Source organism: Catharus ustulatus, chromosome 4 (assembly GCF_009819885.2).
Source record: "Catharus ustulatus isolate bCatUst1 chromosome 4, bCatUst1.pri.v2, whole genome shotgun sequence".
NCBI lineage: Eukaryota > Metazoa > Chordata > Aves > Passeriformes > Turdidae > Catharus > Catharus ustulatus.
Window position 1 is genome coordinate 23,382,489 of NC_046224.1, and position 27,076 is coordinate 23,409,564.

At 42.8% G+C, this 27,076-nt stretch overlaps 1 protein-coding gene across 1 annotated transcript in view; it reads left to right on the plus strand.

The window, feature by feature from the left end:
• Positions 1-27,076, plus strand: part of MRTFA (myocardin related transcription factor A) — a 94,772-nt gene that overhangs the window by 60,134 nt on the left and 7,562 nt on the right. The window contains exons 3-11 of the mRNA XM_033057647.1: positions 4,057-4,122; positions 19,319-19,374; positions 20,899-20,974; positions 21,658-21,819; positions 23,254-23,429; positions 23,892-24,047; positions 24,546-24,796; positions 25,152-25,323; positions 25,594-26,709. Of these exons, the coding sequence (XP_032913538.1) occupies positions 4,057-4,122; positions 19,319-19,374; positions 20,899-20,974; positions 21,658-21,819; positions 23,254-23,429; positions 23,892-24,047; positions 24,546-24,796; positions 25,152-25,323; positions 25,594-26,709 (2,231 nt within the window). The remainder of the gene's footprint in view (positions 1-4,056; positions 4,123-19,318; positions 19,375-20,898; positions 20,975-21,657; positions 21,820-23,253; positions 23,430-23,891; positions 24,048-24,545; positions 24,797-25,151; positions 25,324-25,593; positions 26,710-27,076) is intronic.

The window sequence follows — 27,076 nt, forward strand, 5'->3', positions numbered from 1 at the left end:
ACCACTGCAGTTCTCCTCCAGTCCTCTTAGACTGCTGGCAGTGGTCCTCTATCCTAGCTCCCAGATTTCTCTGGAATGTTTTACTGATTCTTGGAACAGTCCATTAGTGATATGAAAACATTGGTCAAAATTTAATTGAGAACATTTCATACTTGTGAAATAAATAAATTATGCCCAGCATTGAGTGGGAAAATCTGACAAGCATACAAATCCCACAAAAAACTGCATACAGTAGAAGAGCACCAGTTTGAAACTTATTTTCTAGCCAGCAGTTATACATGACTTGATTTATTCTTAATTTGAAAAATAATTTACAGGTTAAGTACAGGGATAAAGGAAACAGAAGATTGTCCATTAGTGACTGAAAGACTTCCACTTGAGTCTGTCTTAGCGTAGCTTTGAATTTCTCTGGTCATTCTAGACCTTTGGCTGAGCTCCATGTACAACAGCCTTGGATTGGTGCTTGGGACATCTGTTAATCTATATATAGGATTCACACACTGCACATGTAAACAGGTGATCTCCTAAATATATGAAATGGCATTGGGAACTCCAAGTACTTAGTTAAACCAAAATGCATTTAGGAGTGAACTGAAATAATCCTTTTTGCTCTCCTCCCTGCCACAAAAATAAACTGTATTGGGGAAAAAAAAAGTACTTTATGGCTGATTATAACTTGTGCTTAATACATGTGTATATACATTCATAAATCCCAGGAATTACTTGTGCTTTTAAAAAGGGTCCTGAAAATTACTTTTTTTTCTGTTCTCCAGTTTAGTTCTCTTGATGGTTGCTAGTTTCTTGCTGCGAAGGGACATAGGGTTTAAAAATAAAATGTGCATATAATGGGTAGAGCAAATGGGTAATAGATGTTAACTAAAAAAGAAATAAGATATATTTGGAAAATTCATAAGGGAGGCTGAAGTCAGGAGAGGAGTTTAAGTCATTTGATGAAGTTGCTAGCAGTCTGACTGAGAGTCATTTTTAATAAATCCGGCAACAGCAGGGAGACTTCAGAAGAGCGAAAGACCAATAACATTTTGCATCACTAACTGGTGAGTGAGTGAGTAAAGAGTGGCTCATCTGCTGTCAGTTCCAGGAAAAAAATATGGAAAATTTGATCAAGAATTTAGGTGGTATAAGAATAGCAGTATAATCTGGCTGATCAGCTTTTCAGTTTGTGAAAAACAGGTCTGCTCAAATGTGATTCTGTCATTTGGATAGGGGTTTTGTCTAGGTGCAACAGACTTTTATAACATCTTTAACTTAATAGCATGGTACATTTTGGTTTTAAGAAGTATATTTGAATTTAATGAAGTACTGCTTAATTGTATTAAGAGCTGGTTGTAATCATAGAAAACAGAAAAGTATTTGTGGTTGAGATCAGCCTGGTGCAGTCTGGAGACACATGCAAGAGGTTGTAACAGTGTGGACAGAACAAATATTAGTGAATGAATAAATTGTGACATTAAAAAAGTAGTTTAGATCATTAAGGCAAACTTAGACAGTTGAGTAAAATTCACATTAATACAGGTGACAATACAGGTGTGTACCCAGGAACAAAAAATGCCAACCGCACCTATGGGGGTAGTTTTTTGCTGAAAATCCCGGGCTGGGAGGTGAAAGGGAAATAGTAGGTGTGGTTAGAAATGTGAGGGAAGGTAGATGTAGCAAGTGGCAGAAAGGGCTAACATACATTACTAGATGTGTAAATAAAAGACAAGAGTAATAATAGGATTATCTGCTGGGGAGATGGGCCTGATGCTATAGGTCTGTGCCTTGCCTGTATACATTTAGTACGATATGTGAATTTAGGACATGGATGTGAGTCCCTAAAGGGCTCAGCAGGGGAAGTAATGCATGCAGTGAGAGATTTAATGGGGCAGAAATCACTTAGTACCAATGTGCTGTTGGAAGGATGAAATCCAATTCCCACCTTCAGTGCTGGTGAATACCTGGGGTCCTGGGTGTTCCACTACAGCTCCTGGCTGTGTGGTCATCCTCTCCAACTCACTAATACAAAACCTGGTGCCTGTGCTGACTGGGCTGGGGTCTCTCTCGTGAGTTCAGCCAGCAGTCAAGTGGACATGAGAGATGGTGGTTGGAGTGAGAGATTTGACACTGTCTCTCTCAGCAAGGTACTAGATCAAGTGCTCATGTAGATTTGGGTTTTGCTAACCTCAGAAGGAGTCCAGCAAATGAGAAGCTCTGTGAGCAGGCTGGCTGGGAGCTGTGCTAGCCCTCACACTAGCACAGAAGTAGGAGTGCGATCTCACGCTGGGTGGGAAGAAGAGTCTGGAACTAGCACTTCTGTTTGCAGTTTCACAGCCAAATGAAGGGGCTGTTCCTTCCCCTCTGTGTTCCCTCCTCCTCCTTCTGGCTCTTGGCTGATCCCACACAGAATTACCATGGTGCTTTGTACATCCTCCTCCCCTCTCTCACTTCCATGTACTACAAGAAAGTAGTTTCCTGCCCAGGATGCATATATTAAGAAATTATGGTTTGTCCTAAGAAAAAGAAGAGAGGTAACTTGTTTGCACACTGTCTGCACAGAGGTATTTCCACTGGGAGGAGGTACTCTTCTCACTGTCGTAGTTTCAGAGAAAGGTTTATCAAGAGTCAATGGAAGTGGAAGCCTGAAAAATTAAATGTGATTTAAGTGAGAGTGATTAGGTGTTATGGAAACAACTATAGAAAGGAAGACATGGATCTCTTTTTTTATACATATAAAATTACTAGAAGCCATATTGGAAGATGTATCTTAGTCAAATGTAAACTTTAGATAGGAGGTTGAAACAAACAGGTAAAATGTGATGATGTCTGTAAGTAGACAAAGTGGCATCTTCTTAAATTTTTTGGATCTCTGCTTTAGGGAGTGTACTATACAAATTTGGATATAATGTATGAAATCGATGTACTGGACAAACAGAGTACTTAAGAAAGGAGTCATAAATGTTGTAACAAGATTATGTAGTTAGACTGTAGAGCAGTTTTGCTCTGTAGTGGTTCCACTACATTTGTGTGGACTTTCATTATATGGACTGGACAAAAAGCATAAAAGAAATTCAGATTAAACAGGCAAGATGACATGTATTGCCATTCATTTTATAATATTTTATGTTGAGTATACTTAGGAATTTGGGCTTAATTGCAAATGGGATTCAGTGATAGTCAGGTTGTCCTATTTTGAGATGTGTGTGTGACTACGCATTCATGTGAATTTTTTCTTCAGGTTTTTTTTTTTTTTCCAGGAAAGGTTGCTTTCATATGGAAAGTGTCTTTGACTGTAAGAATCATCTAGAATGTTGCTTTGATAGGATGATTTAAAGGGAAGCTGCTGTTATAATCTAAATGTTGAAATTAAGACTATTTCAGGGATTTGCACCAGAAAAAAACCCAGCTAATTGCATTTCACACAGGTCATGAATATGTTCTGTTATACTAAAATAAATAGGAAAAATTCTAGTGATAAGGGCATTCATTTTGTAGTGGAAGGACACTTCTAGGTGCATCCCATGGTATTTCACTTTCACAAGATGTTTCTGAAGGTGAATTTCTGAGCTGAGGAAGGAAATCAGCCTTGTAATTTAGAGTAACGACCAACAATTTTGACATATCATTTAATCTGCACATAGTAATTAGAGTTTTCAGGAGTCATTAGCAGCTGGGGTGTCACTCTGTGTTTATTGGAGGATTGTCAGCTGGTGTTTCTCTTTGTTTGTTTTTTAATATTAGTGGTTTGGAAAGCAGTTGGTGCTCTAGAAAGAACTGAGAAACAGGCTTGGCTTTGTGGATTTTTATCACCCTGCCAAGACCCTGCGCAACTTCCTCTCCCCCTGGCTGCAGCAGCCTACGGAAACCTGACTGCTGGGGGCCACTTCTGCAATTGCAATTGCAGCAGGGCAGGGCAGCAGGGTGGGAAGGGGTCTTTTCCTTCTGCTGCTCACCAGTGCCTTGGCATCCAAAGAAGAAAACAAGATGCATTTGAAAATGTCTCTTCAGTTGTTTCTTGCACTGATGGGTTTCCTTCTCTCCCTTCTCTCTGCTGTCGTGCAGTGCTGCAGTTGAAGCTCCAGCAGCGGCGCACACGGGAGGAGCTGGTGAGCCAAGGGATCATGCCGCGTAAGTACCACTTCAGTTCTTTGCCCTGGTGTTTTTATGCATGTGTTTTGGTGGAGAATGGTTTCCCATATGATTTGGAAGATCAGGTCCTCTTCTTCTGCATGGAAAACATCATGTGTGAGAGCCCCACCCTGTCCCACCCAGCCCGGTCCTTCTGAAGTCTTGGTGCCACCTCCGGTACTGAGCAAGAGAGCAGTGGCTGCAAGTGTAACTGTACTGCAAAGTTAGGCTTTCATTTCATCTCAGTGCAGTCTCCTGGAGGACATACTATGTTAGGAGTGCCTTATAGACTTGACCCATGCTGGTAATCACTCTTTCAACAGGCTTCCTGCCTCTGCAGTTTCTGTTCTTACAGTGAGTCAGGTCCCCAGACCTCTGAGGCACTTGTAACTTTGTGTGCACATATTCCATAAACTGACCAAAACCAGACATTGTGTTCAAGATGTTAACCAGCAAGGGACCCTCTTTTATGTTTATAGCTAGAAAACAGCTAGAATGAGCCCTATGGGCATCAGCCATTGCCCTTTTTGCAGGGAAAGGCAAAATCTGTGCAGGCAGAGAACATTTAGTTTTCTGGGTAAACAGAGAGGATCTACCCTAAAGCCAAGCTTTCACTGTCAGATTAGCGTTGGAGAAGGTATTTTTCTGTTTTGCTCCCCTCCTTCCCCCAAAAATGCAAAAAAGGTGTCTGACAAATAGTTTTGTCATGCTTTGGTACCTCTGAACTAGATGACTTATAGGTAACAATTTGAAGCAAGACCACACAGCAAATATTTTATTTTTGAAGTCCTCTCAGTTTCATGCAACAGCTGTAGTAAAATGCAGTGGATGTGGTATGTATTTTCTTCTTTCAAAAGCTTTCCTGCTGCCCTGTTTCAGAAGCATTACTTGAAGTTGGTGTAGTAATGAGGATTTTCTCATTTCTTCTGTTTCTGGGGTGCACACTGTAATATGACACAGTGCTGTGACTTAGACTTTGCTGAAGGTTAGACTGTCATCTCTGTCTCTGAATGAAGAGAACCTGTCAGCAGCACTCTATCAGTTGAAGGGGCTTGCTGGATAGCAGTAATGTTCTTCATGAGGTTTCTGGGACCCCTGCTTAAAATCATGTTACCAAAGCAAAACCAAAGTGCTGTCCTGTCTGGATATATCACACCTGTAGTCTGTTTTTAAACCTGAGCTTGTATATTGAGATTCTGCAGAATACACTTACTTGCTTTTGGATGAAAGACTAGTGTCCCAGTGACTGTGCCTTTTTACTAATGCTTCTCAGAAGAAAATGCTCCTGACTTCTTTGTGGTGTCCTTCTTTAGGTGGATATGTATGCAAATAATTAACTTATGTTCAGTGCTGACTTTCTTCAAAGTGTGCCTGGCCAAACTTGTGATTCCTGAGAGGGGTCTGTTTTACAGGCCTTTTGAAAATGAGGCCCTTGCAAGTAATTAAAGTAAGGCATCAGGAATAATTAGTGAGTCTTAAATTTATTTAAAATATAGCCTAAATTATAGTCTTTGCAGATTTGTGCCCTTCATTGCTTCATTTATATGTCTTACATATGAATTTTGTGATGGACCAAAGAAAACCACTTATTGAAATATCATTGTGAAAATACTGGCAACACATTAAAAGGTCCTTTCTGCGATGGAGAAAACCCACTTTAACACGTCTGTTCTAAACATGATTTGAAATTAGTTCCTCCCAAGTAATGGTGTCATTTACCCATATGTGCCAACTGGAAATAACTACACATAGGGAAATGTTTAAAATGTAATTTGCCTGGGCCGTTTTTGAAGAGAAGATCAGATGTGAGATAAATTGTGATACTTAAAGCAGAAATCCCGTTTTTAACCTGAGAAGTACAGAGGATGACTAGGGACCATATTCCTCCAGAACACATCTCAGCACCATGGCAGCTTTATTTCTACTTTCAGGAGTTCCAGAATAGACCTTTTTTTTACTGCTGGGATCATGCAAGTATCCTGTATTCTTTCTTCTCTATGGTCTGTATCTCTTGTCTGTGAAAACATTGAGGTACTTAATCTTGTTCTGCTGTCATCTGCTACTGAACATAGCTGTGCTGGACTTGTGTGTCCCTCTTGAGTTTGTTAGCCAGGAACCAAGCCCCACACAGTCCTTCATGATGATTCAACAAAAGTATAAAGGTTAGAATCCAGAGGATGGTTTGGTGTTGAACTAAAAGAGCTGGAGTGCTCTTTCCATGTCAGATGCTGGTTGGCTTCTTTTCTTTCCTTTATTTTCTGTCTGGAGAGTCTCAACACTGTTGGGAGAACTGTGATGGTTGCAGTTCTATCTGCATTACAGCTTGTGTCAGGAATGTGTTTTTGAAGTGAAGCTCCTGATTGCACCTGCCTGCTGTGCTTTGCTTTGCACCATAAAATGCTGTTTGAGAGCTGGATTAAATTGGAATGAAAGTAAAGTGGAAAATATTCTGCCTAGAGCTAATATGCATTCAGCCCATGGGACCAGACTACAGCTTGTCTGGTACCACACCTCCAGTTCACCTTCACATCCAGACTGTGGATGTCACTTCCTCAGCATGGACTTTGTTTCTGTTTGGGTCTTACTGTGCTTTCCTACATGTTCCTTTAGATTAGCCTGTGATCTGTGTCTGTGAACAGATCAGTTCCTGTGTATCTGGAGGCACACTGCCATGGAAAAATCCCTCAGCCAAGTGTGGGAGAAGTGAAAGGTTTTGTTTTACATTACAAGCTATATAGTGGGCAAACTCTCATCGGTACCTTTGGGTCTCCTGACTGAATCTAAACCCAACATAAGATTTATTCTGCAAATTCACGCCCTGAAAGAGACATTTCATTGCAGGCTTCCATCAAAATGTGTTTTTTGGACACTGTAAATATGAGGAGTGGGAGATTACATGTTTGTGTCACCTTAAAGTGAGAGTGAGAGTCATGCTACTCCTGCTGTGCTTGTTCATAACAGAACTGGGAATTGCTTACTTTGTCCCATGTGGAATTTTGTTTATATGGTACAGTGGAAAGGCAAATGTTTCAACATTTTTTTACCAAGTACACTTAATCTCACTTAACCTTCCCAACCCACCAGCCACCTACAGCGGGGCTTTACTCCACTGAAAGATTAGTGTATTGTAGTAAAAAATAAAGCATTTATAGGCAGTGAAAGAGGATGCAAACTAAGTGTGTTTTATACTTCATTAATTCTCCTTGCTTTCTGTTACTTCGTTGTGTAACCTTTTACTAGTAGCAGGATTCAGTAGTTCAGGATTAAAATTCTCAATTGCCCTTAGAAAAATGGTGGGAAGCAGGTCTTCACCTGCAGCTGACATACCTGTGATCTGAACTAGAATGACTGTATCTTGAAAAAAGGAGAGCTGAGTTTTTGTATTTATTCAGGTTTTGGCCTATTTTCTAACAGTGCAAATAGACAAGGCTTTTTCGCTATTTGCATTTTTTTGTAGCGATGCAGAGATATTTTTCATCTTCTTGTCCTCATAAAATACAAGTTAAACAAAATCTGCTGTCTGTTCTCAACTCTTTGAACTCTGTTGTGCCGTAGAACAGTCAGATGCTGTCATTTTTTAGAGTCAAATCTAAAGGTTACGGCTATTGTAAGGTTTTTGGGGGGAATATTAAACACCCCATTTTTCACTCTTGAAGAGAGTGTTTAAAACAGTAGCTAATGCACATCTGAGTAGAAAGTTATGTGGAAAGTATCTTTAACTAAAACAGCAAAAATTTTTAGGGGGAAGACATTTGGCAAATGTAGCAATACTCTGTTATGCAAAATATGTGGCTCTTTTTTCTCTTTTGCAAGATTTAAAGCTTCACATGCCATTTGTTTTATCCATCAGGATTGTGATCTTTGGCTTCTGGCTGAAAACACCAAACACAGGCAAGAATGCAAGGTTGTCATGTGGCACAATTCTGCAGGAAAGCTGTTTTGACCAGGCGAAGCAGAAGTAGATAATTTCTGGGAATGCGCCTTGTGTTTCTCTCTAGTAGTGCTGTGTGAGTCTGAAAAATGACACAGGCATCCTTTGAAAAGGGCACTGCCTGCACTGAAAGCTAGAAGGAGGCTGCTGTACAGGCTGAGAATTTCCAGGAGCTTCTTTTTCACTTCTGATGTTTGCCAGTTTATGTGCCCACATCCAGCTCCTCTGTGTGTTTGTGTTCTGGGATGCAGAACACATGACTGTGTGTAGATGCAAAGAAGATGGAATTTGTGCATGGAGATTCTAATGGGACTGCTCTTACAGGTGCTGGGGTGTTTCCATGCTCTGGGTCTCTGCTACCAGCACTCTGGTGCAGTTTTTGTTGGGATGTTCAGCCTGCTGGATACTTGAGCTTATTTCAGAGTACAAGAGTGTATTTTATCCTCAGACTCCATAGGGGAGTGTGCCATGGTTCAATTTCAACATGTCACAAAAATTACTGTAATACAGCAGGCAGGCTAATGATTATCATCTCATTAGGCCTTTCATATCACTATGCATTTTTTGTTAGCCATAAGGTTAGTGGACAAAATGTATTTTTTGTTATAAAACTGAAATGCAGTATTTGCTTTTTTTGCAGTCTGTGAGACATTGCTTAGAATGAATTCTAAAGGAATTGCTATTTACTGGAGACAGCTGGTGATTTAAGAGTACAGAACACAGGTTTAGGCTTTGGCATATCAGTGTAGATCATCATCAAGACAAAGCTTGTAGTAGCTAATCTTCTGCATCCAGCACAGCTGAGATACTGAATTTGGGAAGCAAAGCACTGCCATGTGTGTGTTTCTAAGATTAAATCATGTCTATAGACTTCAACATCTCAACCCCAATATTCAGCCATACATCCACACTTGTGTTTGTGTAGGGTAGCTAAGAATGCTATTTCTGCTTTAGCCTTTACCTGATAGTCTTACCACATCTCGGTTTAGAAAAATATAGTTTTTAAATACTTGAAAATTATGCACTTCTAGCTTTATTGCTACATGGCTCTGTAATTAATATTTATGTTCATATTTTCTTATTACTCTTATTTCTTATTACGAATCTTGTAAATTTAGTGTATGTGTGCTAATTGAAGGAGACCTGTCAGTTGAGGATATAATCAACCTTTGGTTCCTGTTATGTACAATAGCCACAGTAGAACATCATAAATGTCAGAAACAAAACAAAAGAAAACGAGTTTTATGAATTGTTTAACTGTTAATTGTGAAATAGGAGCATCTTTTTGTCGGAGAAAGGAGAGGGAGCAAGCTGTTGAACGTGACAGTTGCCTACAGGTGCAGTGTTTTTAATGGCACAAACTGTTCTGCCACCGTGCTGGTGACTTCAGGGGCAATTCTTCATGCCTCAGATATATTTTGTCTTCTGAATAAGGGCCAGGATAGATGAACTGCTATGCCTGGGTGGAGTAGTACTGACTTGGAACTGTTGCAGTGTGGCTGCACAGCTGACATTTGAAGGTTGTGGTGTGTTCTCTTAGAGCTGCAGCTAAACCCATTGCTTTAACACCCTGAAATATCTCTTCCTGCTACGTAACGTGTTCCCGTCATTCTCCCACCACTTTACAGATCAGATCTTTGTAGTGACATTCCTGTAGTTTTATGGAATCTATTTATAGTAACAAAGCAAAATTACAAATTTTCACTTCTCTGCCATCTTATGTCTGCTCTTCTGCACATTGGGAACTGCTTCTCTTCTATGCTTTTAAGCTGGAGCTGTAATTTCATTTAGGACAAGGAGTTAGAAACATACATGTGGACTGTAAATATTTTTACTCCATACAGAAGCTGCAGCTAGACTTTTAATATTCAGTGTCATGCTCTGAGAGTACGATGGAAATGCTAAGCAAGTACTGTAAAATTTTAAAAAAAGAAAAAAAAAGTAGAGGACACTTGCAGCTGTCCTCTACATTTTTTCTGTTTCTGGTGTTGTACAGAAATCTGTAACTGTTTTTTTTTTTTTTTAAATTGTATTAAAATATTAAACTTTTGTAAATATTAATTAAAATATTAATAACTTGTCTCCCAGGAATTATTTGCTTGACTTTGACCATTTTTCTTGGAGCACAATTTCAAAGTCTTTAGGCTTTGCATATGGAAGGCTGGCTGTACATTTAAATGTAGAGTTTCATTGTCAGAGGATAATAACTGCATCTGCTTTGTTTGTATTTTTAGATATCTGTCTGAGTGTGTTTTCCATGTGTGTACATGATCTGTGATTAATAAGACATGATTGCAGTAATAAAGTTCATTGTGGTAGGATGGAAATATGCTGTTTGCCCTTTCTGAAGCTGTAGAAGGAAGATGCTCAGGTGTTTGACAGGCTGCTTTTGGTCCTTGATCCCTGCCATGATAGAAGACTTAACTCTGCCAGTTGCAAGAGAAATGTAATAACTCAGGGGAGTAAAGTCTGATAGGCAATACAGTTTTTTCCCATTGTGTTCCCACAGTTGTCTTAGCTTCATTCTTACTTGTTGTCTGGGAATGGTCTCTCCTTTTTGTGACCCCATACCTTTCCTACCCTGGACACTCTGGAAAGTTATCAGAAGAGTTTGCAAAGGCCAATTATCCGTGCAAGAAACAAGTCTGGTCCATGAATGCATGGATCAAAGGGTTCCTGGTAGAAGCTCCTTGTCTCCCTTTTTCTCTTCAGTTTGGAGGTGGTATAATCCTGATTGTAATGAAGCTATGCCTTTTCTTATTTTTCATTTCAGGATTTAGGTAATGTCTTTTGAATGCCAAGAGTTAATGGTGATGGATGGAGCAGATTATATATTATTTGTATTTGCTGTAAATGTTTTTGACACAAAGCCGTAACCATAGTCATCCACAGATCTGATAACTGTTACCATGGGTGACAATTTCCATTCTGCTTCTGAAGAGGATGAACTTTCTGAGAGATTGCACATATGTTAGATTTTAAATTAACTCAGTGTTGGGCCTCAGAAAAATCGTAGTCCTTTCTGCCAATAATTTCATGTTTACTGTGACAAACCTGTACTTCAGGCTTTTCACACAGTTAATGAAAATCTTGAACTTCAGCTGCATCATCAGTGGGATACTGCTGTACTGAAGTTACTGACAGTCTTGCTGGAAGTGGGCTCTGGAGAGGTGCTGGAAGCAGTGCAGCTGGTGAGTGTCTGTGCTGAGCTGAGCTGAGGCAGGGCACCACAGTCCCCCTGCCTGTGAGCTTCAGCAGCCAGCGTGAGCCCAGTGCAGGACTGGAAAGTGGCTCTTCTTGGGAAAAACAGCTGCATGAGCTGGTAGGCTGTGCAGGTTCAGAATGCTGGCCCAGGAGAAGGGCTGGCTCTCTGGTGCAGGGTGTCAGGGAGGCAGAACCTCAGCTCTGGCTTCCACAGCAGCCTGGGGCTCAGCAAGCAATCTGCTAACAGGGACTTCGTTTGGCTGCATTTTCTGTGTGTGTCTCTGTTGGCTGGAATACCTGGGCAGTGGGGAAGACTTGGTGAAGCTGCAGCACTGCATCTGTAATGCTGTGCTTTGGCAGTGCTGGCAACAGCAGCGATGTGGGAGGAGCCCTTCTCCAACCTTTCTTCTGTTTGGGACTAGCAGCACTCATAATCCTTCAATCACAATAACATTCTCATTGAAGGGTGTCACTGAAAGGCAAGCTGCATTTGTTTGAGTGCCAGAGATGTGTTTCTTACCTTCATAAACATATTTACATTGCTTTTTCTAGGTCAGTCTTAATGTTTAATTTTCTGACTTCATCTATTTTGAGATTTGAAAAAATTGCAATTTACTAGTTATGGCTTCTTTTCCTATCTTTAACTTGATACTCATATTTTATCCCTAACCCAAGGTCATTTGCCAGTGTTGGGGTGTGGTATCAAGAATTCTCAAGTATGATCAGGTCTGTGTACTGGATGAGAAGCTCCCCAGAGCTGCAAATGGAGAAGAGTGTGCTGATGGAGATCTCTCTTCTCTCAGCTGTGTATTCTCCAGCTCCTTTTCATATTTCTGCAGCACACAGCCATCTCTTTGACACTGTCCCACTGGCAAGATGACAACCCCTTCTGTGCATGTGACCCAGTTTTTTAATACCTTTTTCTTCCATGCGGTGAGAAATACTTTTTGAAAGTGGGATGAAGATGAAGGGAGGAAGAAAGTGCTAACTGCCTTGCTCTGTGGTTCAAGTTCTGTGTCTCTTAGCAAATCCTACCGGTGGGAGCCCCACCCTCAACCAACTGCGGAAGTCATCGAGCCTATTTGCAGCACTTTATCTCATCTTTTTACGAAAGCATAGTAAACAAGAGAGAGAAACGAGAATTTGGTTGAGAGCAGGGGTGAATAGCTGCAGCAGAAGGCCTTCTGACATTCTGAATTAAATCAGCGTGTCTGAGGTTGGGTTTGTGCATGACACAAGCTTCTCTTTGTCATAGCAAATGAAAGGTTTTCCTTTCCCTTAGGAATGGGTCTAACTGAAGAGCAAAGTATTCGACTCAGTATTCTGAATTTAGCTATAGCCTTTCTACAAAACATTGTGTGTTGTCTTAACAGCTGATTTGCAGTTCAAATATCACCTTGTTGTCTATGATGAGCTAGATACTATAGCCGAAGAAAGCTCATGTGCTTCCTCTGTCAGTCTACAAGTCTGATAGCCTTGAGCTTTGCAGCCTCTGCTTCCCACAAGACACTTGAGCTAGGAGGATCTGTGCAGATCCTTTTGCCTTTCTTTCTTCCCTGTGTTTGGTTCCGTGCAAACCTCAGTGTCTTCTGTCAACTGCATAAGCAAATGCAGGGTGTATGGGTATTTTGACCTCTTTTTCTCAGCAGTTGGGTCAGTCCCCTTCCCCTGCTGTGTTTCATTCTTAGAGTGTCAGTCTGTTTCTGATTCCACTTATTTCTCACGCTAGGTAACAGGAACTCAGAGGTCTGCATATGAGTATCTTCGAAAGCTTTGCATGGCTAAAATCTACTTTTGTACACTACAGGGTAAACCCTGAACAGAAATGTTTGGGCCATTTTGCCCAGCTTTTTGTCTCTGCTGTTATATGGAAGATTGGAGTTTGATTCCTGAGCCTTGATTCAGTGTGTTGTTTATAGCAGTACCAGTTTGAGGCACAGCTTTGCAGCAATGCCTCAAGACCAGGCTGATGGGACTTTGAGCAATCCGGTCTAGTGGAAGGTGTCCCTGCAGCCATAGCAGGGGGGTTGGAACTACATGGTCTTTAAGGTTTTGTCCAACCCAAACCATTCTGTGGTTCTGTGATTCATTCACACTTTACTATCTGTGAAATGTGGCTTGGACTGGGACACTGAACTGAGGCATTTCAGTTTTGCACCCTGTTTCATAGGAATTAATGCATTGCTTTGAAGTAGCAATTTTCATCTCTGGGCTTTGTATAGAAAGGTGTGGGTCAATGTAGATGGCCTTCTGTGCTGCTGCTTGGTTTTGGGGGGTCAGATGGAAGAACGTTGCAATGTATAACTGCAACAATTTTGAAGCAGGGTGGAGGCACGGAACAGTTGCATCACTGATGTGCAGGGATGTTTTTCATGGTAGCTGAGGGTGTGACCACAAAGATGCTAATGCTTCAGGAATTCTGGAGATGAAGTGTCAGAATGCTCCACAACAGGCAGCAGAGAGACTAAAGAAATAGGTAGGATTTTCATGAGATCCTTGCTAGCCAGCCCATCTGTGACAGGACAGTCAGTCATCTAAAGGTGAGGGGTAAAACTCATCCTCCTAACATCAGATGTTGCAGACTGCCACAGTTGTCCAAGTGCAGCAAAGTGTGAACAGCTCAGTGGAGGTCATCTGCTGGACTGTGCCCCATTGGTGATGCTATTGTCCCACTGTCACTGAGCATTTTTTAGTGCTTGTTGGGCCATTTGTAACACCAGGCTGTTTTCCTGTGGTGGATGGGGCAATTTGAAGATGTGGGGGCTGTGGGTCAGCAAGATGGGGCTCCTGCTGCAGTGCTGGCCTTAAACTCAGCCTCTCATTTGTGACTTTGTCTGGCAGGGCAGTTGTGCTCAGCTTTGCTGACACTATTATTTGTGGAGCCGTGCTGTAAACCAGCATACCAATCCAGGTTAAAATAACTCTTTCAAAACAACTGTGATGGGAGTCCACAGACGGTTTTGTCAGCATAACCGAGGGCTGACATGCTTTGTCCCAGACCTAGGTACAGGAACGAGGGCAGAAAGGGGAACTGCAGGTTACTGAGGCTGAAAATGCCATATACATATCATGTAGAAATAAAATCAAAAGGCAAGCAGGAGGTAACCTAACTCTGAAATTGGGCATTGCAGAAGTTACTTCTGCATTGTCAACTATTTCTTTTCTACAAACAGTAGAAAACAAAAACCCAACAGCTCATACTGCTGTTGTAGTTTGGCAAGTTCGGTGTTTTTTTCCCCCTCTGGCAGCACTCTGTTCTCATCAGGGCTCACTCAAAGGTACCTGGATAGTTAGATCAAGGATTCCAAGTTAAGTTTGGAGAGGGGCAAGTGCCATGGAGAGGTGCGGGAGATGCTTTATGGCAACAGTCGCATAGTAGAGCTCTCGCATAGTAGAGCTCCCTGTGCAGTACAAGTTCAATTGCAGCATCAACGGCCAGGCAGAAACACACGGGACGTGGAAAGAGGGGGAAAAAGAGATCATTACTGAAGCTGGATCTACCAGCAGACTAAATATTTGTTGAAATGCTTCCCAAGAAATTCAGGGTGTTAAATGTGTTTTTGCACTTCTTGGGTTTAGTAAGGCACTTGAAATAGCCTTGCCCAATGTTTTTGGAAGAAAGCTGGGACTACTTGAAGCGCCTATGCAACTTGTGAGGGAGCAGGATTGGAATAAAGGCTTGGTATCAGACTGAGAGGTTGAGTTGAGCAGGGTTGTTGGGTGTGGTGGGAAGGGAGAAAATCAGTGTTTGACATGATTCAGTATTTTCAGTGATTTGATGTAAACAAAGGAAGTCTGCATGTTTATTAAGCTCCAGGTTAGTAGGCTGGGGGGAGGACAGGACTGGGACTCACAATGTTCAGAGAAGCCAACAACTATGGAATAAAATGAAAGGAAAAGGCAGAATTTCTGCATTTTGTAAGGCCTAGTCAGTGGCTTGAATTGAGGATGAAAAGTGACTGGCTTGGTACCAGCTTTGCAGAGGAGGATTGGACACCTTTAGTGGACTGTGAGACAAGCACAAGTGAATGTTGTTTGTTTTATGTGCACAAACAAGGGAAACTGGCTGAGAAGTGTTATTGAATAATCATTTAACTCTGTAACAGCTGATAAAGCCTAGGCTGGAATATGTACCCAGTTCTGGACACTAGGTTTCAACAAAAATGCAGCTTAAACAGAAGGAGTCCAGAAGAGACTAAACAAGCCAAGGTCTGGATAATGTTATCTGCAAGGGAAGGTTGAAGCAACTGCCTTTGGTCATTTTATATATCAGAAGATTGTAGGAGAACCAAAGTTTTCAAAAGAGATAGTTGCAAAGAAGAAGAAAATAAATCATTCTCTGTGTAATGTTTGCAGGTAAGGTGTGCAACAAAGAGTATAAATTGTAGAAAGGGAAATACAAGTTAGACATTCAGAAAGGTTTTTAAATAGTAAAAAAATTTGTCTACTGGGATAATTTCTCTGCAATAATATTACATTTTTTCATGAGAGGTCTCCATGAACAGGTTAGACAGACTACTGTAAAGAATAATTTAATATATTTTATGCAGGCTGAGCAGTCAGAAAGCATCAGTTAATTGGAATTTCCTCATCCCTAACCCTCTGTGGTTATATCTGAAGCTTCAGGTCCTAAGGGCTGTGGACAGAGTGGGAATGCTGTCCCACACCCACCTGCCCCACACAGATTCTGTTCCAGCAGCTCAACCACTCATTCACATCCACTGTCAGAACGAACCACCACAGCTGATGTGGCTGAGAATGGTAGAGCTTTATCAATATGGGCAGTTTTGAGTGGAATGGATAAAGCTGCACTTTGCTGAGTGAGCCAGATGGGTTATGAGGCACAGGAACAGTTTTGCAGGGATCAGTGCTAAGTAGCTGGGAAGGGCAGTGGTAGGAGCTGGAAAAGGGGCATATCTGCACTACAGGTCTCCTTTAGTGCTCACCCAGAGTCTGGTTGCTTCAATGTTCTTCATAAGATTATATTTTTCCTTTTTTTTTTTATTTGCTGTAGGAAAGTTAGCAGAGTGGCTCCACAGCCATTTCAAAGCCAAAAAAATGTGCAAGATGTAGTTAACGTCAAATGGAGTATGATTTTACAATAGACACACTATTCTGACATATCAGCCTCATCCCAGATTGCTGATGAAAGCAGTGAAGGATTTGTGCCCTCTTGACATTTTCAGAGGTCAAATATGAAGTCCTCTGTCACGTTGCCAGCCCAGAGAGCTACATCCCAGTGCACGTTTCCAGGGGATGAGCCATGAGAGACTGAAAGTGTTCTTTACAAGATTATTCATGTAGCAGCTCTGCTTTACTTACTATTAAATGCATGTGTTTTTCTTTTTTCCTACTCAGGGATTATTTTCTTGCTTTGTTCTTCTGTATCCAAGACTTTTCCTGGACTACCTGTGACACCAGCTGAACTCCTGCAGTTGACTTTTCTGACCGTTAGCTGTGGTCAGGGAAATGTCACTTAAAGTTCATCTGCTGCCTCATACTGGCAGCAGAGGTAGGCAGGAAGGGAGAGTAAAGAATTACTGCTGTGTCTGCACATTCTGTTAGAGAACTTTTGAAAACTCAAGATGAATCCTGCTTTGCTTGTCTTCAGAGTACGTGTTTATGCAGATTTAAATCTTTCTTGTTATCTCTGCCCAAGCGGACCTGAGCTTTTATTTTGCTTTTCTGTGAGATGCACACAATGAAAGGAAAGCATGTTCAGGTTCAAGCATGTGCATATTCACAAGAATAGAAGAGAGTATTGTTTCTTCCTTGCTCTTCATTGAAGTGCCATAGTCAGACTGCCCAGGACATCTCATTGCAGGCATCAGCTGAGGCCTTGTTGGTGCCTCAGCTAGATGGGGAAGTTTTCTGCATTATTTTTGTAGTTATTGCAAAACAATATCCCGACCATATCTCTTTGGTTTTCCTCAAAGTGCATTTCACAGCTTGTGTAACTTTCTCTGGTGATTTCCCTCTGTAACCAGATTTATGCAACTAATCTGAGCAGGAACTACTTGCTTGCCCCATTGTTGTAGGGGTCTATATACTTACTCACTCTAGTTTTCAGTTATTGTTAATTTATTCTACAAATTATTCTTCATTCACTTCTGTAGTCCAAATCCCATCTATGATACCTGGTGTGTTTGGAACTCCTGCCATGTGGACTGAATTCTACTTCTCACCCCATTGATGTGAACCCAGTGGTGATGCCTTTCCCTGGTCTGAAAAAAAATAATTGAGAGCCAGACACTGTTAAGGGATGAGGGGTTTTTACCTCAGTATTTTAATAAGGATCCTCACGGTGCACTGCTTTGCCAAGGTGGGATGTGCTGCAATGCACACACATGATGGATTCTGTATACAATTTATAGACCTTACAAATGAGCATATCTAACAAGGATGCCCCAATGGGAGGCCTGCATGAATGGTGTGGTATTCCCCCATCTGAGGAGCTCCCCCCTGGATGGGCCAAATCTCTAGCTTACATTCTGAGGTGAACTTGGTTTCCCAAGATAGTATTGGGCTTTCTGGACTCCTACTACAAGGCCTTTAGGATGTTTTGTCTCCTGGCCTAACAAAGTACTAGGACTCTGCTAAGTTATTAGACTTAAAGAATTACAAGTATACATGCTAGGAGTATTGAGGGTACATAAAATTATATGAAAGGTTTATAAGAGAAAAGGCAAAAAGTCATCTTGGCATCAGAGAGACTCTATATTTCACAGAATGTGTCAACACTTTTTGTGGCTACTTCATTTTGTTCTGCAGGAAATGGCATGGAAGGCTCCACATGCATTAGAAGTAATTTCTTAGATTGTATTATGCAGGGGCTTTTATTTTTTAAGTTTTTTGAGACTTCATTATGAACTTGTATTTGAGAAATACTTAATAACCGGTCTTAAGTGAAAAATAATATGAGCAGACTTATTTTTCATGGGACCTAGATGCAACACTTTGGAGTTACTAACTCTGTGAGCTTAGTTTTCTGTCTTCAAAAGACTTGCAACTTATCTTTAAAGCTGAATTCTTAACTTTTCTGTTTAACTGGATGGTAATTCAGACAGTTTAAGATATTAGTATTTCAGAAACATGAAAAGAAATTATTATGCTCCTTTCAGCTACTTCTTCATACAAACCACAGTGTGGTCATTTTTTTTAAAAAACAAGCTACTTGCAGCTTCAGGGAGATTGTGAGGAGCTACTGACACCATCATCACCCCCCCTCTGTGGTTTTACTGTGGGACGTGAGCTTTCTGTGCTCCAGAGGAGCCAGGCAGAGTGAGAGATTCCTCCAGGGTTAGTGTGGTCCTGGACAGCAGAGGATCACTTTCTTAAAACTTGATCCGTTTTGGCTCTGGTTTTAAACAGGGCCCAAGGGGGTGAGCAGGTCTGTTCTGTGGAGAGCTGAAGTTAATTCCTCAAGCTGTGGTTTTCTGTCAATAGACAGAAGTACTTCTCTCTCCAAGTGTCCTTGTTCTCATGGTAATTCCTCTTCCAGGGAGCAGTGTATGCGTCCTGTGGACCTGCAGGATTTGCAGCCAGTCCTTGCATGCGTACAAAACACAGGTGCAGATTCAGGAAAGACTTTCAGCTTCCTTTGACATTAAAAGATAGTAAAAGGGATTTACAGTTCATTAGTATTGTCCCCCATCCTTGCAACCATTTGACCTCTTCAGTGTTTCAGAGCCATTCCCGTAAGGGTCCTAAATGTCTTACTGTCTGCTGAAGCTTGTAAAAGGCTTTTTTGGGGGACTGTTTTTGAATCATGTTCTTGGACCCAACTTTGGGAACAGCGATTAGTTTGACTAGAAGTGTACCTGTATTAGACTCTCCAGTGGACCACAAAATTTTCAGATCAGTTCCTGTGTCCCTGTGCTGTCAGATGGAGTGTGGCAGTTCCCATGGCTTTGTACCAGCTGGAGATCTGCTTCAATGTGTTGGAAGATGCAGGAGGCAGTTGCTTCCATGTGTTTGTTAACTCAGTTGGCCTGAAGGGTTGTGCAGTGAGAGAACTTCCATCATTCTAATTCATTCTCTAAATGCTTTTCCTCTCCACAGCTCTGAAAAGTCCAGCTGCATTTCATGAACAAAGAAAGAGTTTGGAGCGGGCCAGGGTAAGATGCAATATAATCTTCAGTGTTTTGGGCAAGTCTGGAATAGTATGTCTTTTGTTTTGGGCATCCTGTAGCTGTTAATGAGATGCAGAAGGGAATTGTTCATATTCTGGCTGTAATACAGCTTTCTGTAGTCAGAGGTGTATTGGATGGAGTGTTCTGCAGCTTGCATGTGGTGCTGATTAACCCTCAGTGAACCAGTTGTGCCTAAAGCCCATTGAATATGGGGCCTGGATTTTCCCTAGGGTAGTCTTTCTGGAAGTGACTGATACTCTTCCCCACTGTCCACACACTTGACATTTTTATTTTTGATGTTTGATTTGCCCTTAAATGCTATTAAATGCTCTTACTATGTGGCGCTTGGTTCCATATTTGAGAAAAGTTCCTCTGTTACCTGCACGTGCAATTTTTACCTAGGAGACTAAGTAAAATTTAAAATGGAATAGAAAGGATCCCCCCAAAATCTTGTGACACTGAAATAATAGACTTCTGGCTCTACAGAAAGAGGAAGCCAGGCATCATACTTCATGTGTATGAAGTATTTCTAACTGGGGAGTTTCTTGGTAATTTCTGTTCCGCAGAAGGCCTCTGGGGATATTTTTTTCTGATTAGCCTACAGTGGAATGAAACTTGTTATGACTAAGTTTTGTTTTAAAAGTGAAAGCAACATAAGTAAAAAAATAACAGCTGAGGCCCTTTAAACTGTGGAGGGATTGCAACGGGGGACTTTGCATTAAGACCAGTGACCAAAGGGCTTTTGCTTATTTCTCTTTTTTTCCTAAAACCTTACTAAGTTAATAGTTTTATGTGTGCAGTTGAGCAACTGTGGTACAGTTTTCTGACTGACTTTAATACTTACTTTCTCCGAGGGCCCATACTGATGTCCAGTCTACTTACCAGTCTATTACCTGCTGCTTCTAGATTCCCCTTCCTCAGCAGTGTAAAGAGTAACATGTTCAGCCTGTCAAGGTCATCTCTGTACATTGCTCCCTAGCACTTTCTCCAAAGATTGAGCTAATAGCAGCTCTGAAAGTGAAATAAGCCTTGTCACAGCATTTAGATTCTGCCCCCTCCAAGGGACTGCATGGGGTCTTTAGCTTAACAAGTCAGCCCTGAGTGCCAGCAGTAAATGAAAGTATTTCCTGTGAACAATGGAACCAGTGCATCTATCTTTAACATAAAAAGAAATCTCATGGATGTTACCCTGACACAAGTCAGTGGTGGTGCATGCAACGAGAAAACAGGACTTCAGCTCCTGAGGAAGTCCTTACCAATTTCCATACTGGGGAAATGGGGCAGCATTGGACAATTGACTGAGGTAATTACTGTAGAAGGCAATCTTTAGAGTAAGCTCATTCTCTGGGTGCTCTGGGACAGGAGATAGGTCCCTTTTCCATTTTGGGCTTTTTTAGATCTCAGTAACAGCTAAAGATGGTTGCATCTTTTCATTGTGCTGTTCAAGATTACCTCACTCCTGTGTCTGATCAGCTGAAAGTGGTTCTTGCTTGTCTGTTTTTGCTACAGACAGAGGACTATCTGAAACGCAAAATCCGGTCCCGGCCAGAGAGATCAGAGCTGGTTAGGATGCACATTCTGGAAGGTATGGCAAGTGCTGAACATGCAAACATCAACAATCAACAATCAACTTTACTGTAACTATCTTTTTAACAGCTTACTTTTTTGCCTCTGACCTCCAAAGCTTCCTTCCACTTGGGAGCAGGCAGAAGATTGTGCCCACTGCATGATTCCTTGGGAGGGATTGAACTCTGCTTGCTCAGAGATTATTCTCAGAAAAATCTGTTGTGTGAATTCAAATAGTGCAGTTTTGTGTAGCTGAGCAATAATGAAGTAGAATGACCATGGATTGCTGTTTTACTAAGGGAAGACACTGTAAAATATCCAAGAGGGAGTGAGGCAGATTTAATCTGATTAGTAATGAACCTCAGTTTTGGAGACGGAGTGCTATGCTGCTGCTGAGCACCAAGCTTGAGGCATAACCAGGGGGAGAAGATCAATGGGAATTGGGTGACATCAGTTTGAGAACAGTGAATTTGTCACAAGGGCTGCTGTAGTTATCTTTATAACCTGAATGTACATAACATCTGTCATATCTTTGTAGTGCATAGTTACCTGTTGTTATCTATCAACTCTTTCAATTACTTTTCTGTACAGTTACCTACTGTTACCTACAGTTACCCTTCTGAATAGAATTAAAATACTGCTGAAGGGCACGGGTTGACCATTGTTGGATTGATGCCATTTTATTTATTTTCCCCCAAACAGAGACCTCAGCTGAACCCTCCTTGCAGGCTAAGCAGCTGAAGCTGAAGAGAGCCAGACTGGCAGATGACCTCAATGAGAAGATAGCGCAGAGGCCAGGGCCCATGGAGCTGGTGGAGAAGAACATCTTGCCTGTGGAATCGAGCCTAAAGGAAGCTATTATTGGTAAGGTCAGAGGAGGATCTTTGTGGAGGGCATTTCCTACATGTGGCTGTGATTACCTATCAATTCACCTGCATGTCTAAGACAGTGCAATCCCATGGCTGGTCTCATTTTCCTGGTACAAAATCACAGGCTTTCAGCCCAAGGATTCACAAAAGCAGATCTCCCTCTGGCCCAGATAGTGCTATGGGGACATTAAATTATAGGGAATGTGGACATTCCAGAATAATATGAAAGTAGTTGTATACCCTAAAGACTTAAAAGACTGTTGAAAATTGTATTCCCTAGATTGTCTCCTTAAAATCCCTCTCTCAGTATGACATGTCAACAATGTTGGTCAGGGGGAACCCACTGACTTAGATCAAGAGGGGAGACAGAATATAAACAGGTGTGATGAAACAAAAGATGTCTGTGAACTCAAAAACTTCAGAGGATTCAACCCCTTTAAAAATAAACCAGAACAGATGTAAATCATGCCAGTTCCATTCCAAGGGCTGAAAGGAATGCTGAGGAATAGCCTTCCCACTGCCTCAGCAGTGCTCTTTCCTGTCTCCCCAGGCTGAGCAGTCTGTGTGTCTGTGGTTTTTCATCCCCTCAAACATGCACAGCTACTGTAAAGACAAATGGGACACAACTGTGAGTGAGATGGAATACTTTCCATAAAAAAGGAAAAGGACAGTGTTGTGAGAGAACCTGGCTGCACTATTAAACAAGAAGTAGTTGAGGAAGGGTGAACTTGTGAACTGAAGCATAAGAGGTGTGGCTTCCTTCTGGCTGAGCAAAGTACATCTCTGGATTCCTTTTCATTTTAGGTTAGGTGCAATTAATGATATTTCCCTTGTTAGCAGGATTAATTTGAGAAAATGTAGTCTAAAAAAGCTTTGGTACATTACAAGTGTACACTCATGTGAATTTATCTACTGCGCATGTAGATGGACAGAAACGCTGATAGCAGCCAGGGCCACTAGTTAATCCATAGCCCCTGTTGCTTGTAAGACTAGAGGACAATTTGGGATTCTGTCTTCCAAGACAGAAGAATCCAAGAGAGAGTCTACCTTCTACCATACAGGATGAACACCAAAGAAGCCATGATTCAACCTTACAACTGTCCAGGTTTCTTTGGTGACAGATGGTAATGAAATAAGCCATGCCACAGAGTTGGGTTTGAGCAGACCTGAGTACCTTACACTCACTGATCTTGCCTGGCTAGGAAGCAAGGGAAATGGTTCACCCCAGTCCACATTATTTTATTGTATGGATAGATAGTGAATGCAAACACTTAAACCTGATCCAGTTGGAACTCTGTTCTCTCATGTTTAGCTGGTGCTTTAAGCACAACTCTTCCCATGCCATCATTGTCTTTGTGAAACATCTAGTGTCAAGCAAAGTCATTTCTTATTCCACTGTGCAGACCACGGTTGATGTTTGTGTTTTTAGTTGGACAGGTGAACTACCCAAAGGTTGCAGACAATTCCTCCTTTGATGAGGACAGCAGTGATGCCCTCTCCCCAGAACAGCCAGCCAGCCATGAGTCCCAAGGGTCTGTCCCATCGCCGATGGACTCCCGGATTTGTGAACCTCTCCCTAGCACCACTGGTACTTCACTAGCTCAGGTGAGAATGTGGAGGCCTCCTGCAGTACCCTGGAGCTTCATGCTGATTTGTGGCAGAGGAGCCTAAAAAGTGAGACTAAGGCTTCCCTAAGAGGTGTAGTCTGTGAGATTTCACAAGGGGTCTTACCTCTGTGTGGTGTCAGTGACGTCCTCCTCTGGTTATTCACAAACCCTCATGGTGATACCTTGTGGGGAAGTGGGCAGCCATTGCTTGGTGATAGAGCCTGTGTGCAGCTGATCCCAGCAGGAAATGCTGAGAGATACAGGTGTTGGATTTTGATTTCCTTTTCTACCCTAAGATGTTGTGCTGCTTCTCAGGGACAACTGAAGCAGTGGGTTAAAAGAGTCCGATTAAAGTTTTGAGGCCTGTGCTCCTTCCTTCTAAGTAGACACCTCCTGCACTCTGTTAAACTATTTCTCTCCTCTTGTGTGTATTCATTATGCCTTTTTCTGTCCCTGCCAGGGTTCATCCCAGTTGCAGATTAGCACAGACTCCAGTGAAACTCTTTTCCTGCCTGAGCAACCACCTCCACCACTGCCACCTCCACCTCTTCTGCCCCCTAGTCTTACCAATGGAGTGGCTCTTACTGCTGCCAAGCCCCCACCAACACTCATTAAGGTACTATTTTGGCTGATGGCTTGTTGTAGTTTGAAGGAAGATAAGAAAGTTATTTTTAAGCAGGTTTGGAGTTGGAAGTATTAGATTAACAGATGTCAAGGAAGGAAACGTTTCTCACTAGTGTTTTCCTCTGACACTAATTGTAACATATTTAATGGGGTTTTCTGTTCCATGGCGTATTCACCTTCTATATAACGGATGCTGAATGCTAAATGTTTTGAAACAATCAATGTTATCTATAATTAGAGTCAGTGAGTCTGCACTGGGTGAACAAATTATCTGGTGTGCAGGGAAAGGTGACCTGCATTATGGTACAGCATAAGCTGCTGCCAGTGTGGTGTCTGTAATGTCTCAGTTCGAGAAGCATGGAAAGACCCTGAGGTGAGCAAACTAGGGAATTTCAAAATTAAAATCCCAGTGTGTGTTCTAGTTTACATGGGGTGTTACGTTATATCAGTGTTTCCATTCTTATTTGCTTCCTCCTTTTCTTCTAAATAGCAAAGCCAGCCCAAGTCTGCTAGTGAGAAGTCTCAGCGCAGTAAAAAAGCCAAGGAGTTGAAGCCGAAAGTCAAGAAGCTTAAATATCATCAGTATATTCCCCCGGACCAAAAGCAGGACAAGGGAGCTCCTCCCATGGATTCATCTTATGCCAAAATACTGCAGCAACAGCAGCTCTTTCTCCAGCTTCAGATCCTCAACCAGCAGCAGCAGCACTACAACTATCAGACCATCCTGCCAGCCCCACCTAAGTACGGGTCTGCAGTGGCAGCTCTCTTAGTGAGCACTTAGCACTCTCACAGAGATGTGTGCACTTACCAGCACTCTCACCTCACCACGGTGTCAGGGATGCCCACTGGGTGTGACTCATCCAGTCTTGTAGGTTCCAGAGGGCCTCAAAAAGAGCTGGTACAAGATGAATCAGATAAAAGCAGTTGGTTGGCACAGCAAGGGGCATAGATATGGTCAAGAGCATTGGTGTGCTTCAGAGTCTAGGACAGCACTAGTGACCCAGACATTTCTGAATGCGTATGCTTGTGGACACTTGAGGGCCTCTGGTGTCTTTCCGCCGTGGTTTTGATATCTGTGTTCTTTCTTTTCCTGCAGGCCTCCAGGAGAGCAGCAGAGTGGTGCCAGTGCGCCTGCAGTACGCAATCTCTCTGCCACAGTCAGCAGCACATCTTCAGTATCTTCTGGTTCCAGTGGGCTGATGAGACAAAACAGCAACGCTGCGGTGGGCAAGCCTGGCCCTCTCCCTGCCAACCTGGATGAGATGAAGGTAAACGTCCTGTGAAGCTGCACAGACCCTTTCTGCCATTGCCAGCGGGCAGTACTGAATGATGTTGCTGCCCCAGAGCAGGGCTGAGGTGGACTGACAGGAGTTAGTGATGGCAGCTGGGATTGTTACCCCACAGTCTTACCCGAGGTGCAAGTTTGTTGGCCTGCAGGAAAATCAGTTTAGTCCTTTGTCTCATAACTCTGGTGGCTGTTGACAGTTGTTCAGTTAGAAGTTCTCTTAATGTTGCCCTCTTTTTTTGCCCCATATCAGGTAGCAGAGCTGAAGCAAGAGCTGAAGTTGAGGGCCTTGCCTGTCTCGGGCACAAAGACGGACCTGATTGAGCGTCTCCGAGCTTACCAAGAGCAGAACGGTGCAGCTGGCCAAACACCCCCCACTCCCAAGCCCAGCACAGCAGCTGTCCTCCCTAAAGCTGCCAAAGTGGTGGTGGCCTTCCCAACTGCCAGGCTGAGCACAGGGCCGGCCCTGGTCACCACTGGCATTGCACCAGCAGAAGTAGTTGTGGCCACAGTTACTGGTGGCGGTGTGATGAAATTTGGGAGCACAGGCTCAACACCTCCTGTTTCTCCAACTCCTTCTGAGCGCTCGCAGATGAGTACAGGGGATGAAAACTCGGGCACTGGAGATACCTTTGGCGAGATGGTGACTTCACCTCTAACCCAGCTCACCTTGCAGACATCTCCAGTGCAGTTCTTGGTGAAGGAAGAAAGTTCCAAGTCCACGTCCTGCAGCATAAATGCAGCACCCAGGTCAGAGCGGTGTAGTGCTGGTAACAGCAGAGATGCAGAAGTTAGGGACAAAGACCAGATGTTGCAGGAGAAGGACAAACAGATCGAGGAACTCACACGCATGCTGAAGCAGAAGCAGCAGCTGGTGGAGATGCTTAGGCTGCAGCTGGAGCAGGAGAAGCGCTCTCAGCAGTCACAGCCAGCCGCAACAGCCGCGGAAGAAGGAACAGCCCTCGCCTCCAAACCAGAAGCATTTGGCACCCAGGTCAAGACTGAAAATGATTTCCTGAGTTGCCAGTCTACGAAGCAATCCAGCGGCCAAACAGACCAATTCAGCCCTGCACCAACCGCTAGCCAAATGGACACTTCACATCCAAGCCCAGTGCCAAAGAAAGCCGTGATGGTGAAGCAGGAGATGCCAGCCACGGAAGCAGAGCCGCCGTGCCAGTCCCACAGCCCGCGGCTTCTCCTTGGCGAGCAAGGGAGCGCCCTGAGCGACCTCAAGGGCACCCCTTCCCCCCCCCTCATCACTGACTCCACAGGGACCCACATCGTCCTCACCGTGACCAAGCAGAACACTGAGAGGCAGGGCCTCTCTCCCCACCCTTGGATGGCAGGGAGCAGCTGCCCACCCTTGCAGGTAGGCAAGGGTCAGATCCCATCACTGCTGCGGGCAGTTGGGTTCCTCTCTCCTCCTCCCACTCCGGTTACCACAGGATGACTTAACGGGGTGGAAATTCAGTGCAGTAAATACTGAAAGGGCTGAGTTGCTCACTACGGTGGTTGGTAGGTCATGGCTTTGTAAAACAGAGCAGTGTAAGCAGATCTCCAGCAAAAAGACTGGAATTTGACAATGATGAGCTGTGTACAGCAATGCATGATTGGCTCTGTGCATCACAGGCTGTTCAGCATTCTTCCAAACACATGGCTTTGCCTTTTGTCAGGCAGGACCTCGAGCTTGGATGACAAGGGTTTGCTGCCACAGTTCACTAGTTTTTAAAAGAACA